This window comes from Argopecten irradians, chromosome 11, assembly GCF_041381155.1.
Source record: "Argopecten irradians isolate NY chromosome 11, Ai_NY, whole genome shotgun sequence".
Classification (NCBI taxonomy): domain Eukaryota; kingdom Metazoa; phylum Mollusca; class Bivalvia; order Pectinida; family Pectinidae; genus Argopecten; species Argopecten irradians.
Genome location: NC_091144.1, coordinates 27,383,246 through 27,402,772, shown reverse-complemented (window position 1 = coordinate 27,402,772; position 19,527 = coordinate 27,383,246). Strand labels below are relative to the sequence as shown.

Genomic DNA, 19,527 nt, shown 5'->3' with positions numbered 1-19,527 from the left:
ATAACATTATCAATATTTCGTTGCCAAAACAGCACTACCGATAAAGACAATTTTATTGACTGTACAGACTTCAATGGCTGAGGGCAGTACTGCCTGAATTGATTCCATTAACATCTTATTTATGGAGGAATGTTAAAGTGGTTGTGATAGCATTTGTTCAGATATTTTTACTGTAGCTATTTCAATTATAAAGAAAAGAACACAATAGGCAGAATCCTATCAGCTCAACGTATACAAGATTTTCAATACAGAAAATTGGGAACTCTTTGTTACTTTAGCAAAACATGTTGAACCAGAAGCAGAATTTTGACAATTTCACAGCTTTTTTTTTTTAGCAATGTTGAATGTACTTTTTCTCTATATCTAGAAACAATCATCATGTTACATTTTCAATGACATGCACTTTATTTATTCATTAATTTGGCAGCAATTCTTGCAAAACAAACTTTATAACATATAGTTGTTAAATTTTGTGGGTTAAAATTTTTTGTGAATTATGTGAACTTATTTGCAGGGGTTCGTTTTCGTGAATATCTTTGTGGCCTTTGAAAGCAAAATCCATAAGACAGACTAATTATAACATCCATGATTTTTAGAAAATTTGGGAGGTATTCAATTATGTGAATTTAGATGGATCTTATCATCTACAAATTTAGAGAAATTAAAACACTGCAAACATTACCATCTACATAGTAATTACACTTATCAACAAGGATGGAAGTGGTTCTTGTTATGGGAAAATTACTGAAGTTCCCAGGAAACCCACCAATCAGGCAGAGGATCTCAAACGTTTTCAAAGCCAATCAGAGAATATAGCCCAGCATGAATGTCAAGGTGAAAGGTATTACCCCTGTCTCACTCCTGCGTCACCTGAATGAATATAACTGTAACTTACTGAGTTCAGGGAGGATAGCGGCGGGAGATGGAGGGCCAGGCCAATCTTCGCGTTCTATTTTTGTCACCTCATTAGGTTTGGGAGGTTTCGCCGCGGGGAACATACTCATACGAACAGCCTCCTCGTTTCTAAGATCGCCAGGCGACGAGGCTCGGCGGGTACGCTTCACCACCACCTTGGTACTTGTGGCTGGAATAGGTTATTCATTATAACATTATAACAACAAAATACATAGAAGGTTACTTTGGTTGGCATAAGAGATGATGAATTTGGAAAATTTACAATAATATATGACCCTTTAGAAGCAATAATTGTAGCCTTTATTTAACTTTATATTTAAGAATGTCCATACCAGAAAATTGGTAAATGTGTACTTAATATTCAGTTTGCTTAAAGCATGACCATCAATTTACAATATTTATGGTATACTGGCATTAAATGAAGTATAAATATATCCCACACTAAAATACACTGTTGCTGAAACAATTCAATGTACTTACCAAGCTGGGCCATGCCACCTGTACAAACAAAATAAAATTTTGTTAGTCTAAATTTTAATCATTTTAGAAAAAATGTTTTATTTAAGTACTAAGAACTTATTTGCTAAACTGCTATCATATTTCTGATCTATAAATGTTCATATGCTCAGATATGTTAAGATCTGTCAAATCAATGAAGCATCTGCTTTTAAGTCTTCTACCTATGGTCAGAAGTGTAACTAAGGACTTTAATTACAATATGGTTATATCGGTTGACCATCGAAAAATGTACATACAAAACAGAATTGGGCTTCTAAATACTCTGCATAATGTGATGCAGGTGTTACATAATGGGCAAACACTTTCATTTACATTAAAACAATTACATAATTATAAACAAAGATGTTTTGTTCAAAGTTGGATGCATGTAATTTTAACTGTATGCAAGTTTTTTGTGGACCAAACAGAGTATATTATTTGTATATAACACATATATATTTGTTTCCTGCATATATAGGGAACAATCTTAAAATTCTATCTAATACATGGTGTGACATGCGTGTTGGACTAAAGGGAAGTAACTCTTCTGATCTTATTGAGGGACAAGACAACAATTACAGGATGTGAGAATCAGCTTTAAATATAACAACAAGGAAAAATATGAAACGTTAAGCCAGTAGTCAAGATATTGTTAATGATATGTCATGAAACAAGATGACGCACGGACTGAATCAGAGTGTAAAGTTAAGTGCCACTCTGTTAGAACCAACATGGAAATGAAATTAATATTATACATGTCCTAGAAATTATCAACAGGTGATGCATGGCATGGTAAAAAAAGTGCAAAAATGTGCTACTCTGCTGGTTTTAGAGTTTGCTCCGGAAATGAACTGCTACAAACAAATTAGAACAGAATAACAGAACAAAGCACAAACAAAGTGAAAACCTAAAAATAGCAATAGGCACTACTAGACCATAAGAAAAAATGTGTCTATGAAGTTTCAAAACGTAAAATAGCAAAAGGCACTACTAGACCATAAGACTAATGTGCCTATGGAGTTCTGTGCATATATCCCAACCGGTTTTCCAGTTATGTTGCAGAAGCGAACCTGGTACAAAATTATGATATTTTCAGCAATGTTTCCATGGTTACGGAAAAAGTGCAAAAAATGAAAACCTAAAAATAGCAATAGGCACTACTAGACCATAAGAACAATGTGTGTATGAAGTTTCATGGAAATATCTCTGCTGGTTTTAGAGTTGTGCTCCGGAAACGATTCTTACACAAAAATCTGCCATTTTCAGCAATGTTTCCATGGTTACAGAAAAAAAGTCCAAAAAGTGAAAACCTTAAAATAGCAAAAGGCACTACTAGACCATAAGACCAATGTGTGTATGAAGTTTCGTGGAAATATCTCTTCTGGTTTTAGAGTTATGCTCCGGAAACGAACCTGGTACAAAAATATGATATTTTCAGCAATGTTTCCATGGTTACGGAAAAAATGCAAAAAATGAAAACCTAAAAATAGCCAAAGGCACTACTAGACCATAAGACCAATGTGTGTATGAAGTTTTGTGGAAATATCTCTACTGGTTTAAGAGTTATGCTCCGGAAACCATTCGTACGGACGGAGGGACAGACGGACGGATGGACGGAACCCATTTGTATATCCCCCGCCAACTTCGTTGGGCGGGGGATAAAAATATGAAACGTTAAGCCAGTAGTCAAGATATTGTTAATGATATGTCATGAAACAAGATGACGCACGGACTGAATCAGAGTGTAAAGTTAAGTGCCACTCTGTTAGAACCAACATGGAAATGAAATTAATATTATACATGTCCTAGAAATTATCAACAGGTGATGCATGGCATGTTCTACCAAAAACGTATACTATATATTTAGTAATTCACCATAGACATCAGAATTAGTTTATAAACAGAGAAAACAAAGACATTTAATTCTGACGATAATTTTTGGTTTAATTGTTGTAATAAAACAAGTAAATATGACATGTTGTGATGAAATAATATCCAAGTTCTAGTTAAATCCTTATAACCCATCCTACCCTATAGATGCATTTGAACTCTTCTAATCTACTACTGGAATGGTCCATTACAAAACTACAGGGGTGAATGCATACAGATTTATCACAAAATCTCCCTCTTATCCAGAAGACCATTTGATATCTTTGCATTTATCAATATTGACTACTGGTTTATGATTTTATAACATGGATATTGTTTGTGACTTTATGAATAAGATGGGGAAACAAAATGGCTCCTTATTTCATTTGACTTGAAAATTCATTGAAAACTTTCCCATCTTGCATGATTTTTTTTAAAACTATCTCAAAACTATAAATTTTACTTGCCAAGGATATCAAAACCTTATCTTCTAAGACTATATATTTCAAAAATATAAGAAATGAATTTAACAATCATTAAAAACTCATCATATATAGAAATAATTTGTTGGTTACAATAAGGTCACATGTGGAGAGGCATAGGGTAGTTTACATACATCAAATACAGTACATATCCTACGGTACACATCCTAACTGTGACTCGTACATTTAAATGCATGTGATTGTGTATACATCAGCTACCAGGATATAACAGGTCTCATTTCACTTACTTTTTTTGCAGTTTTTAAGAAAATCCGGAGCCTCTCTTGAATATGAAAAGTTAGCTGCAATAAAAAGTGCATTGAGTAATTTTATATAAATATATACAGACACACCTTTATATTCTTAATAAAACACTTTACCTAAAAGTATTACTAGTAATGACATACATCAAGGTTCAGGCTGAGAATTGAAAGACATGCAATTGCCACTCCTCTCTAGCTTTCAGTTCAAATCTACATTGTATATCCGACTACTGGCCGGCTACTGTGACTACTGGCCGGCTACTGGCCAAAATAAAATATCCACATTTATCATTTGAGATGACATAAATTATTGTTCTCCTCCACCAAAGCAACTGGTTGTTATTTTCACAATTATAATTACACCAGCTACTAACATTTTTCAACCACGTTTCATAATTATTTTCAATGTAACAAGGACTGTTTGTAATTAAGATTTCCACCTCGCCTAAATTTTAACTTCAGGCAAATTTCCACTTTTACAGTATTGGCCATTTTTCAAAACCTGTGTATAGTGACATGACAAAACCTGTGTATAGTGACCTGGTGAATATTTTGTTTTCAGATTCAACAATAAGGATAAAAAATAAAATTTACTTTTGTTACCTGGTCTGTGAAAGTGAGGCGACTTGTGGTGAGACTTTGGGGTGGGGTTTAGTGAGGCGCGCTTCATGTAGTTCTGTTTGCCTTTCTCTAAGTAACTCGAAGTGTAAAATCGGCCATAGTTGACTTCTGACCTCCGGTCAAAGGAATCCTGAAATATATCAATATAATGCATGTATTACTATGAGACAATAACATTAAAGTTTCTAACTAGTCAAATATTATAATGTTGAGTTATCTCCTCTTGTACTGTAGTTGCATGTACTCTACAATACATTTTTTTCTGCTACGTATATGAAAACATTTTGCAATTTTAATTTTAATATTTTTGCGATAAATTCACTTGCTAACTTTTTGCAACAGTTTAATATATATACACCAAATATAATGAAAAAGGATTTTTTTTCAGATAAAAAATTCCTTCACATAATTAGATTACATTTTCCCCTCTTATGAATTTCTTTAGTATTGAATACATCATTTATTCGAAGAAAACAAATAAACAGGCTTTCTGAAGCAAGTAAATGTCAGATTCATTTAACATGAAAGGACAATGAAAACTTGACAAATCTTAATGAATCAACATTTACATGGCATTAATTAGCTGTTAAACATGGTCTTTTTATTTGCTTGTTTGTTATTTTATATTTCTACAGCGATCTTGATGACTGCGTAAACTAATTAATCAAGCAGATTGCACATTGATGAATGGTAGTAAAATATTTTATGTGAATCAACTCATCTCCTTTTGTAACTGATCGCCTTTACACAATAGTTTTTATGTAATTCATCTATAAACTTTGATATATAGTGTAACTTGTGTAAACTGGATCCAGCAAATTTGGTCAGTATAGCCAGGTTTCAAGATTATACAGGTTTTAAATACCTGCATACGCCGCAATACAGAGCGATCAAAATAAGTCGAGGGCCAGATTTGATAAGTTATACTGTAGCATCTACTATAAATATCTATTGAGAAAGAGTATATAGTTTTGGTAACTATGTCTATAATGATAAAGGCGTTGTTCTAGGACACTGTGGGATAGATAATAAAGGGACATACAATGGACCTAGGATCACTTACAAACCAAGTTTGTTCTCTAATAAGGCCACAGCCACAATGGAATAAGTCTTTTAGACAATGGTTGGCCTCGCATATAGGTACAAATAATTTGCCTAAAAAGGGCCATTTAGACCAACAATGGAATAAGTCTTTTAGACAGATGTTTGGCCTCGCATATAGGTACAAATAAGTTTGTCTAAAAAGGCCATTTGGAGACCACAATGGAATAAGTCTTTTAGACAATGTTTGGCCTCACATATAGGTACAAATAAGCTTGTCTAGAAAGGCCATTTGGAGACCACAATGGAATAAGTCTTTTAGACAATGTTTGGCCTAAGTCTTTTAGACAATGTTTGGCCTCACATATAGGTACAAATAAGCTTGTCTAGAAAGGCCATTTGGAGACCACAATGGAATAAGTCTTTTAGACAATGTTTGGCCTCACATATAGGTACAAATAAGCTTGTCTAGAAAGGCCATTTGGAGACCTCAATGGAATAAGTCTTTTAGACAATGTTTGGCCTCACATATAGGTACAAATAAGCTTGTCTAGAAAGGCCATTTGGGGACTAGCTGATCTGCAGACAATGTTGGGCTTCACTTACAGGTACATATAACTTTGTCCATACATATCACTTAGCGACCTCAATGTAACCTTGTCTAAAACGGTCACTTGGGGTCCACAATGGAATAAGTCTTTGGTCACCTATAGAATACCTGTAGATCACCTGTTCATCTACCTGGCTACAAAAAGTTTTGAGACACTTTTTGGCCTTATTTTGAGGTACAAACAACCTTGTCTATAGTGGCCACTTGGGGAAGTCAGTCTCTGGTCATTAGCTTTATAGGTTGTCATTGTGATGACTTTTTTTGGCCACACTTGTAGGTATAAAATTAACCTGTATGAAGGCCACTTTGGGACAATAAGTCTCTGGTCATAAGGTTGTCATTATAAATACATCACTTATTCATCTAAACCTGGCTATGTATATACAGTCTTCCATATAAATATTGATCCAGATCAATATAAAGCTTAACTCCCTGTAGAGATACCACTAACCCTCCATTATAGACAAACATCCTGATAACCTGTCAACATAATATTGAACTGAAATTCCTCACGATGTATGGGGGGTTGATACAGAGGGGGAAACAGCGACTCTAGAAAGAATTTTGTGATAAAACATGGGCAGTGGAATCGGAACATATTTTAGTTGTGCTATTATCTTTGTTCATGTCTACATACTGTGATTTTTCAAAGTCAAATTTCTCAAGGAAGTTACAATAACATTATCACATATTGATCGACTGAACGTACCAAATAACAAGTCTGTGAATTAGTCACACTTGATAGAATATGTTGTGGTTTCTCCATTCAAATCATAATGAGCCTATATACTAAAACTGCTAGGCATACCCGTACATAAGTATCCATAATCAATGTGAAGTTGCACGTCCAAAACCCATCAACCTCCATCTTAAATGTTGACTCCTCCCCACTATAAATCAAATAATTTATTTTTTGTTTTAATCCAGATTCTGTAATACCATTTTACATGACTTCCAATCTTTGATCTGACACAATTTCTTTGCCACGAAAGTCCATAACATAAATTCCAAGTACAGATAGGACTTGATAACAAATTCCTTATCATCTGTTGCTCTATAGCTTCTGATAACTACAAAAGGTAAAACATCACTTGACCTCTTTGATCTTCAATGTCATTCAATTGATCAAAATTTGTATCTCTTAGCCCATTATATATCAGAGGCCAAACATCAAAATCTTTAGTACCGTATTTGACCCAATAAGTGTCCACATCCATATAAGTGCACCTTCTTTGAGGCCTTAATTTCATATACCTCAAATTAAATGTAGAATGAAAATATGCAACACTGTGTAGGTTTCCTTACAAAAAGTTGGATAGATTTATGGATATAATGGTAGAAAGTTGAATGAATATAGAACCCAGCAAGATTTATAGATATAATGGTAGAAGTTAATATTTCAACCACTTTCTAACAGTATAAAAATCTAAATCTGAAGTTGTAACAATAAATCATCCGATCTACAAGTTGAACCCCTTCTGTCGACATCTCCTCCTACTACACCGAGTGACCCTGTTTCTATCATCATTTAAGATTTTCTATATAAAAGAAGATAAATGATATATGTCTGTAATACTTTTATTGTACCATATCACTGCTACCAGGAATCAAGATAACGTTGAAGCCATGATGAGCTAGGAAGTGGGTGAAATAACATGTACTAAATGCTCCCAGCTTCAGGAGATTCAAATCTATCATCATTATCACATATGGTTTATTTTAAATCAAATATATTATATTACCGCCCACACGAAAAATACAAACCAGATAGCAATAATACAAACGCTACAAGCGTTGTATTAAAAAAAAGTTTCAAGATAACCATCCACAAATTTAGTTTTCTGATTTAAGTTTCTCAAAAATTAATAAATAGATTATACAATACCAATTAACACTGCTCTTAATTACCACCTTTAAATAAAAGCATTATTACTGCCTTAAATCTCACAACTTTTTGTTGTTATGTCAATGTAATTGTTCAGACTCAATGCTGGAGGCCTTTTAATGCATTTAATGCCATCCAAAGTTATTCAAGGTCTTTCAATGGCCAATTTGAATTGTTCCAGACCTGTCTGGTTAAGAATTGCAATAGAAATATTATTTTAATCTCTTTTCTTTCATTGCTTATTAACAGTCAAGGTCATTTAATTCATTCACCCTGAAATTCCAAAATGGACTTTCCCATCCTTTGAACTAGAAGAATCTAAATGCATGTTCAGGGGTGAATCGGTTAATGACCTACCAATTAAACCACTGACTTACAGTTAGTACTGTTAGGTGAAGGGTTAGTGGTGCCTTAAAAACTCAGCCACCTCGACCCCACTATAGAATTGTCAAAATATTTCTACCTTAGGCAAAGAAGAATTGCAAGGAGATTCAAACCCTTCATAATGAAAAATTGCAGAAGAATTTTATATACTGTCATCCTACTTTCTCTCGCAGCAATTCAATTTTGCCATTTTCAAAACAACCTTGAGAAGATCAAAATTTGTGGATTTTTAAATTGAATGGAAATTCCTATTAATGAAGAATATTATATAGATGGTATCTCGTGGAGATAAATGTTCGCCAATTTAATTTGATTGCGAAATTTGTGAAAGTAAATCGAAATGAAAGAAAGTTTACAATGAATACATCATAAATGGATTCCGACTTTAATTTAGCGATATACTGTAAACCAACTTTTATTTGCGTGTGATTTAGTTTCATGAATTTCGTGATTCAAGTCAATTTCCGAAACAAAAAATTCTCCACGAATTAATATCTACATCATCTATACTGATAAGAATTATCCTTTAATTGTTTAAATCCGTGAATAATTAACTTAGCGAACTAGTTCTGAAATAAAAATCGCGAAATTTAATATCCACAAAAGAATGATGGTTTGCAGTAGTTGAAATATTTACATTGGGATTGTTAAAGGCGATTTCCTACAACTGGTAGTTTATATATATATATATCACTCATTGCTGGTTTGTAAGTTGTGGGAGTAGTATTTACACAAGCAATGACACATGTAATGTTCCATGATACAGAGGAATGGGCTGCTAAACTGTTACACAACACACTAAATCCACCAGGCTTCTGTATTGTCTACTGAGCCAGCCTCTGGACCTCAGCCAAGGAATGTGACCCTGGGGGTCAAGGTCAACAGGAAGTACTGCTATAAGTGTGCCAAGTTCCAGACCCAGGTGTCAGAAGAGGAGGGGGTGGTGGAGAGAGATGATTTTAAAATACACTCACTGCCAAAATATTTTGTACAAACATTGTTGTTATCCTTAATAATAATGGAAAGTTGGCCGGGTATGTGGAGTTACTTTAATGTAAATATACACATTCAAGTTAGATACCAAGATAATATTAATTTCTATAGACATATGGTATAGAGATCAAAGAGGCTTTGGGTACAAAATCCGAAATCTGTGGTAAAGGTATTCAATTAAAACCGAGAGAATTTCATTTCCACTGTGTTTATGTAGGGGTAACCCACGGAAATGGCAGATATAAATACCTGGTAACAGTTTCAGCTATTCCGTACACACTAACTCATTTCTTCCATCCATATATCTATTGCCCATTCACTATCCCGACTCCTACCCATTAAGACGATTTAGGCAAACAGAAAATGTAGCTTATTAGAAGATTCAGAAACATTTTCAGTAGGGAAAGTATTGTTAATTCATCTGAACTCCTGAACTAAGATTGGCCAAGGATCCAATTACAGGGCTAAAACCATTAAAATGAATTAGTGGTCAGTCAGTCTTGGGTTCCAGAGCTTGCATTCCATGCCCAAGCTCTGCAACCCCTGCAAAAAACACAATAAAAGCTTCATGTGGACCAAGGCTAAAGAAACATAAAGTAGCTAATGTGAAAGATTTTAAATAATTTGGGAACACAGGGAGAGACAAAATGCTTTTGACAAAAAAGATACACAAAATGTAACAAATTCAAGACAGAATTGTTAAGTGTGACGAACAGTTCACCGATGTGCAGAAAATGTTTAAAAGTGAAGTTTATTTTCACAGTTTATAAATTGAAGAATAAATAAATAGTTAAAGATTTTCACACCTATATCAAATAAAGATATTTCATATCTTTTATTCTTGAAACTGAATACATTAAGAAATGATTTAAACACTTCAGCCATTTAATGAAGTGGCACTCTGTATGATAAACAGCGATAGTTTTGTTTGTTTTTCTGGTCTGATCTACTGCCAGTTCACAAGTCAATCTAAATCCTGGAGTTATATCCTGGAGTAGCCCCAATTTTACACAGATATCTGTAGATAGGCTTAAAGTTTGTGTTGTAATAATGACTGAGGGTTGTGTAGGGTTATCAGACTTTGGTGTAAAGAGGGGTTGGAACCGATACCAGATCCTTGTAGAACACTGACCCTCAGCATAGACAGACAGCTTGCCAGTCGATTTCTATCAAAACCAAACAAATACAAAAACAAAGTCTGATAACCTGGACAAGTGTGAAGGTGGTCATGGAGAAAATACCAGCCTCACAAACAGGTCACAGATTACTAATTTGGCTCCAAACACATAGAGCTGTCATTCAGCATCCTATTTGATAACTGTAAAGATTTGATTGGACCTCCAACCTTACAGACCTGCACCAATTGTGAAACGAAACTACCAGGTAAGCATTTCTAAGCCTTGTACATCAATCAGGACTCAAGCTAGGTTTTATAAAGTCAAAACCAGCATCTATTCTGACTCATACTAGATCTTCTGAACTAAACACAAATTTAGACTCAAGCTTTCTAATTAAGACCTTTTGAACTTCAGACAAACACCATGCAGTTAAGACTCAAACCAGGCCTTCTTGACACATAAAAAGACTCACACTTTCTTAAGGACCTTTTGTTCTAAAAAACAACACCATTTTAGACTCAAACTCGACCTTATTAGGTATCTGTAAAGAACAAGTTACCAGAAGACACAAAACAGGTTGTCTGAGACAGAGACCACAATAGCTTAAAATCTCGTCTTAAAACCAAGCCTGTTGATCTGAAGACTAAAACTTAAAGCTTGAAACTCAAACAAGAACTTCTACACAATACAGTTAACCTGCCTTTAAAAGTGACCACCTCTTTATAAAGACCACTTGCTAAATAAGACCACTTTTTATGGTTCTAAAAACAAGTTTCAACACATTATTCAACCTGTGTATAAAGACCACCTGGCTATAAAAACCATGTTCCCTTTGCTCATTGGGTGGTCTTTATAGACAAGTTTGACTGTACTTTAACACCATCTGGAAAATTATGATCAGGAACAACCATCATTCAACATTTAGACTTAATCACTGACATTCTGTGTAACTGTGGATCCAGCAGCAGTTATATCTAATCTATATCTGGAATACATATGAGCTTACAGTTTAATCTAGAAACTATTTAAATTCTAAGTTGGCCTTTTGAAACATACATGTCATAAACATGTTTGTTATCAACCCTTAACTGGAACCCAACTGTTGTTTACAGTTATACGATTTATGTAAGTTTTGATTTTAACAAGGACAGCCTTATGACAGATCCATATATAACCCTACTATAAGCATATCAGCCCTGTGTCACACAGTCACATCAACCTCCCAAATTTACTTTATTCCTTAACCCGAGAATTTATTATCGAAAGTTTCCTGTTTAATCACGAACTGATGACCAGAGAACTCTTCCTTCAAGTACAATGCAATAAACTCTGATGAAGCTTCTAATGAACCTAGATCTACTTAACTAAAGCTTCTAATAGACCCTGATTTGATAGATCGTGATACGGTCAAATTTCTCACCATAAAAAGGGTTCTACCTAATTTCTGAAATCACTTTGTTCATCTTGGAATTAATAAGAACACCCACAATATCAGAGAGCTAAAAAGTGAGTGTCCCTATATCTATAACAATGAGAATGTTATTATTTATTATTTTTATTATTATAAGTCTTTCCCCCCCCCCTAGTTTTCTTTCATAAACCAAGGTATTCAATTCATTGTTGCATCCTGGTTTGTTTGTTTATTTGATTAATTAACACCCTAGCTATTAACAGCCAGGGTCATGTAAGGACCGTCTCCAATGTATGTGGTGTGTTGTGTGTATGATACGCAAGGTGTGTGTTTTTGGAGTGGTATATTCATATAAAGTGGAACTCTTGCTCTTTTTATAGTGCTATATCACTGAAACATGATCAATTTGATATTGTCTGAAATTTTTAGCCTAATACAAATGTAGAACACATAGCTATATACCAGCATCCATCTTTTGGAAGCAGTTCTGACTTTATTGTTACTAATTGTTTTCCAGCTTTTCTGTTAATTAATATAAGCTGTGATTAATAGCAGAAAAGTTCACTGTACACAAATTGTATAAATGACCTACAAGTCAAAAATATTGATGGGCTAATATTTCCGTTTAAGTTTTTGACAACAACATAAATACATAAAAGTTTATTTATCAATACTAGAATACTGATTGCTCATTCAATAATTGCTAAAAGCACAAAAGCAAAGTTTTTAAGAAAATGATGGCCATTATTACATGTAAATACAATTTAACATGAGGCGACAACATCAAACTCGACAATGAATATCACCAACCACAACACTGACAGGATGTACAGTATTTACACTGATGATAGAAGGACTTGGAAAAAGGATTTGAAAAAAAGATGGTGAAGGATTTCATAAAGAAAGATGGATACGTGATAATATTAGAAAGATTTTAAAAAGTGGCAGCTGAATTTTAAAGAAAGAGTTCATCAGTTGAATTGAAGATAGAACAATTGGGGCAAGAAAAGGGAAAGGTGGACAGGATTTCAAAAAGAAAGATGGTGAGGGGGGCATGTTTGATTGCAAAAGTTTACATCAAATTTATTCAACAGATTTACACCTACTTGTTAGAATATATGTAACACAAAATTATTCAACAAGGTTAACTCCTGTTAATTAATGTATGCAAAAACTTTCAGAACTAATTGGAATATAAGAAAATTTGGACTTAGAAAATTGTGTGACTTTGTATATTCAACGAGTATTTGTGATATCACAATTATCTTACAACATAGTATATAGATGCTATATATTACAAGGGACCAGTTTTGAGATATAATCTATTAAATACAAAGTGGTGGGGTAAAAATGTAGTCTCTATATATACAATGTACAAAAGACGGGAAGGTCATGGTCAGATGCAGGGTGGGGTTCTACACAGTGTTACCATGATTATAGAGCAGTGTTGCATACCAACCTGACTACTGTCGCTAGAGAACCAGGATTTCCCAGGAATACACATCCCAGTTATAGATTGCAATAAACACTGAAGGAGGTCAAAACATGGGGTTAGTACAAACCGCAAACATCAAATACAGCTACACTCAATTACAGTTCAATTACTGCCTTTCTAGTTGAGCCCAAGTTTAGAAATATTTCATGATTTTCAGAAAATTTGCTAAATCTTAAAGAGCATGGTTATTGTCAATTATCTCAGTTTTAATACTCTATATTAATTTGAATTTTACAGAGTTACCTGCCTTTGCATGTTACTGATTGTGATGTCATATGTTCACAAGTGTAATGTCATATTTTTCAAAGAAAACAATGTGATATTGCTCTCAAAATAATAACATCACAATGGATATCTACCAGCAAGGGAGGTAACTCTGTAAATATGAAATACACTGATTTCTTATCATGTCTTGTCTTTACTCGTCTCTAAAGACCTTCTTACTTTTAGAAGTCACACTACGTAATAATTTGTATCTCTCTTTTATTAATTTAAGTTACATTTCTGGAGATTATCTCCCTTGAGATATACTGACATGGATTTATCTCCCCTGTCTGCGAGTTCTTTTTATTTAAATTACTATATATCTAATTATCTTTAGCTAATTAGTTATGAAGTTAGCTCCATGTAATTATCTAAAATCATGTTGCCATATAGTTATCTCCTTTAATACAGCTAAAGATTTGTCTCCCTTGCTGATTATGTCTAAGTTGTAATATATTTTTTTTTTTTTTTTTTTTTTTAAATTAACTTTTAGGTGTATCTCAAGTTATTTTTTTAATATTTGGATTAAATAAAACAAATAAATGACAGATTTATTCAAGGAAAATTTTCAGAATTTTCTTATATGAAATACTTCAGTTGATGTCAACATAATACAGCTTTATAACAAATCTATTTTTCTAATCAGAAATATTTCGAGTAAATGCATTTCTAGATATTTCAGTCTCTTTAACCCTCCCTGACCACAAGTATTCGGCTACGCCTTTTATTTAATGCCTTGCTGTAAGACACTTGAATACAATTCTATCAAATAGGAAAACTTCAGTTGATGATACAGACATTTCAGAATTGTGAATTTGTACATTTTTTCATGCATATTTTGATAAACACAAAACACTACACGCCAGTTTATATAACTATCCGATTATTCTGTCAAATCTATCATAAAGACAACTCTTCCAAAAAGACGCTGGAGAGAAGATCATGATAGGATTATGAATTCTTGGCAGCTAACAATGTTTTCTTTATGAGAAAAACACAGAATTATTACTGTTGAAATATCTCTGAAAAGATAGGTGAATAATGAGTAATTGATTGTATATCAGGAAAGAATCTGAGGTAGTGACGGCTGTGTACTCTTGTGATTATTAGCATGTCATAACTCTACATCAGATAGCATACTACCCATCACTCATCTTCTCCACTTTACTTCTCCTCTATATCCCCCATCCCCCATCCTGCCCCCACCCCAAAAAACAATGTAACTGATACTATGCTACTGTTGAAATTACTGCATGTATTTTTTCCTTGATTGAAACTGTCAAATCACTACATAGGTAATTAACTGTGGTAATATTATCCCATAATACATCATGTGGAGGAATGTAAGAGATCCCAGAGGCAACAATAGTCTTCTATTATGTGGTGGTTCCAGAATAACCAGGAATACAAAGGAAACAAGCAAATTCGTGGAATTTCCATCCCCCGCTTTCAGGACATATTGTATTTAAATATTATTGAGGTTAGGTTTAACAATGGTTGAAACATGAAAAAATAAACTGAAGTCTTCTTCTGAAGTAAGACATTTAACTTTGTTACCAAGTTTGAAGAAAATCAGTTAATATCTATTACAGTTATTGTACGGAAGTGGCAGAAAATGACTTTTTTTATTAAATCAAAGGGCCATAACTCTGCTAATTAAGATCTGCAAAAAGTGGCGATCAAACTTTGCTTAGTCCTTAAGGCATTTAACTTTGTTACCAGTTTTAACAATATTAGATTTAACATTTTTTAGTTATTACACAGAAACTGCAGAAAATTGACATTTGTAGTAAGTTAAAGGGCCATAACTCTGATAAATAACATCCGCTGAAAGAGTTGATCAAACCTGGCTAGGCACTTAAGGCATTCAACCTTGTTACTAAGTTAGAAGAAAATCGGGTTATATTTATTACAATTATTTACGGAAGTGGCAGAAACTGACTTTTTTTATCTAAGCAAAGGGCTACAACTCCGCTAAATAAGGTTCGTTGAAAGTTACGATCAAACCTTGCAGAGTCCTTAAGGCATTTACCCTTGTTTCTAAGTTTGAAGGAAATCGGTTTATATTTGTTACACTTATTGCACGGGAAATGGCAGAAAATGATGTTTTTAGTAATTCAAAGGGACATAACTCCGCTAAATAAGGTCAATCAACAGTCGTGATCAAACTTGGCTAAGCCCTTAAGGCATTTAACCTTGTCACCCAGTTTGAAGATTATCAGTTTACATTCTAGAACCAAACATAAATCCCCAGTTTGAAGATAATCAATTTACATCCTAGAACCAAACATAAATCGTTGCCTTGAATAATACATTATAATTCTCTAGAACCTTGGTCCACCCAATCTCTGTCAATATTACAACTAAACTTTGTTCTCTGCTATTGTGACTGGTAGTTTTTTTAATAAGAGTATAACCAAGGAGATTGTCACATATTTCTTCCATTTCTTCTGTTCAACCTTATGGCTTCTACTACATTAAGGGAATAGGTCCCCAGTATGCAATGTTAACATATTGAGTACGTCGATACAGAAGCTCATTTCTCCTCTATCATTCAGCAAAACAATGCACCAACTTAATCCTACCAAAGTATTTTAAATAAACTTGATGTCATTCAAAAATGTTCATTAATCATGCAAGCGTATTTGTCAATAGTGCCAAATATTTCCCGATGTCATTCAAAAATTTCATTACTCCTGCAAGCGTATTTGTCAATAGTGCCAAATATATCCAGATAATTTTGTTTCCATAGTAACCACTCAGATGACAGATGTGTGTACCATTGGTTGGGAAGGCTGTGTTTGTTCCAAGTTAGAATGCCCCAAGAGGGAACTGCAACCTGGTGCAATGCCAGACTGCACCATATCAACAATCAATATGGCTGACGTCGGCTCACTGTCTGACCAGGCTATAATTATATTGATGCATTTATTGGCCGCGTGTCTGTCCACTTCTGGATCCAAGAGTGTCCTATCGCTTTTCAGACAGGAGATAATAATAATCTCGAAAACTATTGGCAACGGACATTTGCCATATCAAAGCCAAGCCTTTTTGAGACTATGTATTTGATAACAGTACCTGATAATCTCAAAGCTATTGGCAATGGTCTTTACCACATTTGCCATATTAGATAGCCAAGGCTACGTTTGACAAGAGTTACTAATAATCTCAGAGCTATAGGCTATGATTTCACCACATTTGCCATATCATAGCCAAGTCCTTTGGAGACTTTGTGTTTGACAAGAGAAACTGATTATCTGAGCGCTATAGGCAATGATTTTACCACATTTGCTATTATCATAGTCAAGTCTTTTTGAGACTTTAAGTTTGACAATCTCAAAGCTATTGGCAATGATTTCACCACATTTGCAATGTCAGAGCCAAGACTTTATCATAGAGATTCAATTTTGTATTGACTAAAAACACTTTACGCGTAATATCTACAAGAGGAACACTAACAAAATTAAGAAAAGGAAAATTTTCAAATTTTCTTTGATGAAATCAATATCCCCAATTATAATCAATGTCACCATCCCAGCTCCGAACACATTGTAAGCCTGACTTCATGTCATCAATTGTCAAGTATAACTTAGTTAAACTGTATTCATCATAACAACAGTTATTGAAGAATTAAATTCAATTATCTTCATATGAGTTTCAATTGAAGGCGCAGACCAAATATTTTCAAGACAAAATGAAGTTCACATGCTATAATCCAAACATTAAGAGTTGCTGCTTAAACATGGAACTGCCATCTCTATGCCTTTTATGAATTTCTCTGTACATAAATTTAAGACTGCAAACTTAATTTTACACGTTTCTAAGGTAATGTATTAGACGGCGTTGACAATTCCATTTACCATCATGGTTACAGTTCTGTATGCTTCTTAGCACACTGTCAATTCAATTTATCGTATACAACTCAATAAGCACCCCTTTCTTTTAGACAATCATATTGAATTAAATGCTGACAGAAAATATGAAAATTGTGTGGGTTTTTTTTTATAGTTTTCCTTTGCAAATTGATTTATGTCTGGCTTTGTGCAATAATTTTATGAAAGGCTAGTCCAAATTTTGATCTATTAATTGTAACCTTATATTTTTTCAACTTTGAGGCATCTTGGGCACTTATTGGGTTGAATACGATATATATATATATATATAACTACATATACTAAATAGTAATACTTTTTGTCAAAATCCACCCAATCCTCAATATTCTAAAATCTTTTATTGATCTTCAGAATTAGTATTGCAGGAAAGGATCTAGAACATTTCCTAGACTTCATTAAACATCTCCCATGTCTATAAATGATCTTAGGGAGATATGGGATGCAGAAGACACTTTCCTGTATTGAACCCCAGTAAATCCATTGACACATACAGTAATGTCTATATACAATCTGTGAGATTCCATTATGCTACAAGAATGGCATGTCCCTGGAGATTTCAGAACCACTCTCAATCTGTAGTGTATTCATACACAACTTGTCCTTAAATGACTGCCATCCCTCTGGGCAATCTGGTGTACAACAATTCCGCCACAGCCATTCAATTCCCATTATAGGGCTATTCAGGCGCTCCATATCGGAAATGCCTGTTCGGATCACAAACACATCAACACAGATATCATTTGTCAATATCTATAAATCAGCACATCTTCACTATAGACAGCGTTTGTAATGTAAATGTCATCAGTACAAATATTAGATATCATTTGTAAAAGGAATGAATCTTTTTTTTGATCTTTTATTGAAATATTATGAATATCTTTATTCAAAACAAGTTCCATTCTGACCAGTGCCAGGTTTGATGGCGGAGGAAAGCTGGAGTACCAAGAGAAAGACCACCGACCAGCGGTCAGTATCTGACAACTGCCCCATATGGGATTCAAACTTGAGATCCACAGGTGGAGGACTTGTGGTAATATGTCGAGACACCTTAACCACTCCACCCCACTATACATGAAATTTCCTTCACTTGTCACTTCTGTTTTATCAATACATAATTATGATTACATATTTGTCATACACCTTATTCGACCCAATAAGAGCCAAAAGGTTATTGAAAATTTAGAAAAATAAGAATTGAAAATTAAAGGTGCTGAATGAGATTTAATTTAGGCTAATCTTTCACAAAATAATTGCAGAGGGTAAGCCTTTGATTAACTTACAAAAGAAATTAAATAGAGAAACCTACATGGCTCTCATAGGTTAGTTTGTATTTTAGTCGAAGTAAGTGAAACAAGGCCTTAAAAAGGAGGATGGGCACTTTATTAGTTGTGAGGCTTATTGGGTCGAATATGATATATTGGAGCGGAGAAAAAAAAGGTGAAAATTTTCTATTTACTTGTCTTTTATGTTACTCTTACTACACCAAACTTATTACTAATTATCATAAATCTGTGTAGATATAATGATTGGTTTAATCAAATCTAACAAGGACATTCCAAGTTTCCGTAATAGAGCTTCCTTTTACCAAACATCTGTCAACGTAACTGAAATTGAGGCCTCAAAAAGGAGGTGGGGCGCTTTATAGGGATGGAGGCTTATTGGATCGAATATGATATATATTGGAGTGAAAAAAAGTGAACATTTTATATCTACTTTTCTTTTATGTTACTCTTACTACACCAAACTTATTACTAATTATTAGAAATCTATGAAGATAAAATTATT

At 33.8% G+C, this 19,527-nt stretch overlaps 1 protein-coding gene across 3 annotated transcripts in view; it reads right to left on the bottom strand.

Moving 5' to 3' along the window:
- Nucleotides 1-851: 851 nt before the first annotated feature.
- LOC138335166 (serine/arginine repetitive matrix protein 1-like) overlaps nt 852-19,527 on the bottom strand; it is a 72,049-nt gene continuing 53,373 nt past the window's right edge. For 2 of the 3 annotated variants that reach the window (XM_069284129.1, XM_069284131.1), the window contains 4 exons: nt 4,622-4,778; nt 4,013-4,066; nt 1,396-1,413; nt 852-1,084 (listed from right to left, as the gene is read on the bottom strand). In XM_069284129.1, the coding sequence (XP_069140230.1) occupies nt 867-1,084; nt 1,396-1,413; nt 4,013-4,066; nt 4,622-4,778 (447 nt within the window). In that variant the 3' untranslated portion in view covers nt 852-866. The remainder of the gene's footprint in view (nt 1,085-1,395; nt 1,414-4,012; nt 4,067-4,621; nt 4,779-19,527) is intronic. The other variant, XM_069284130.1, reaches the window with a different exon arrangement.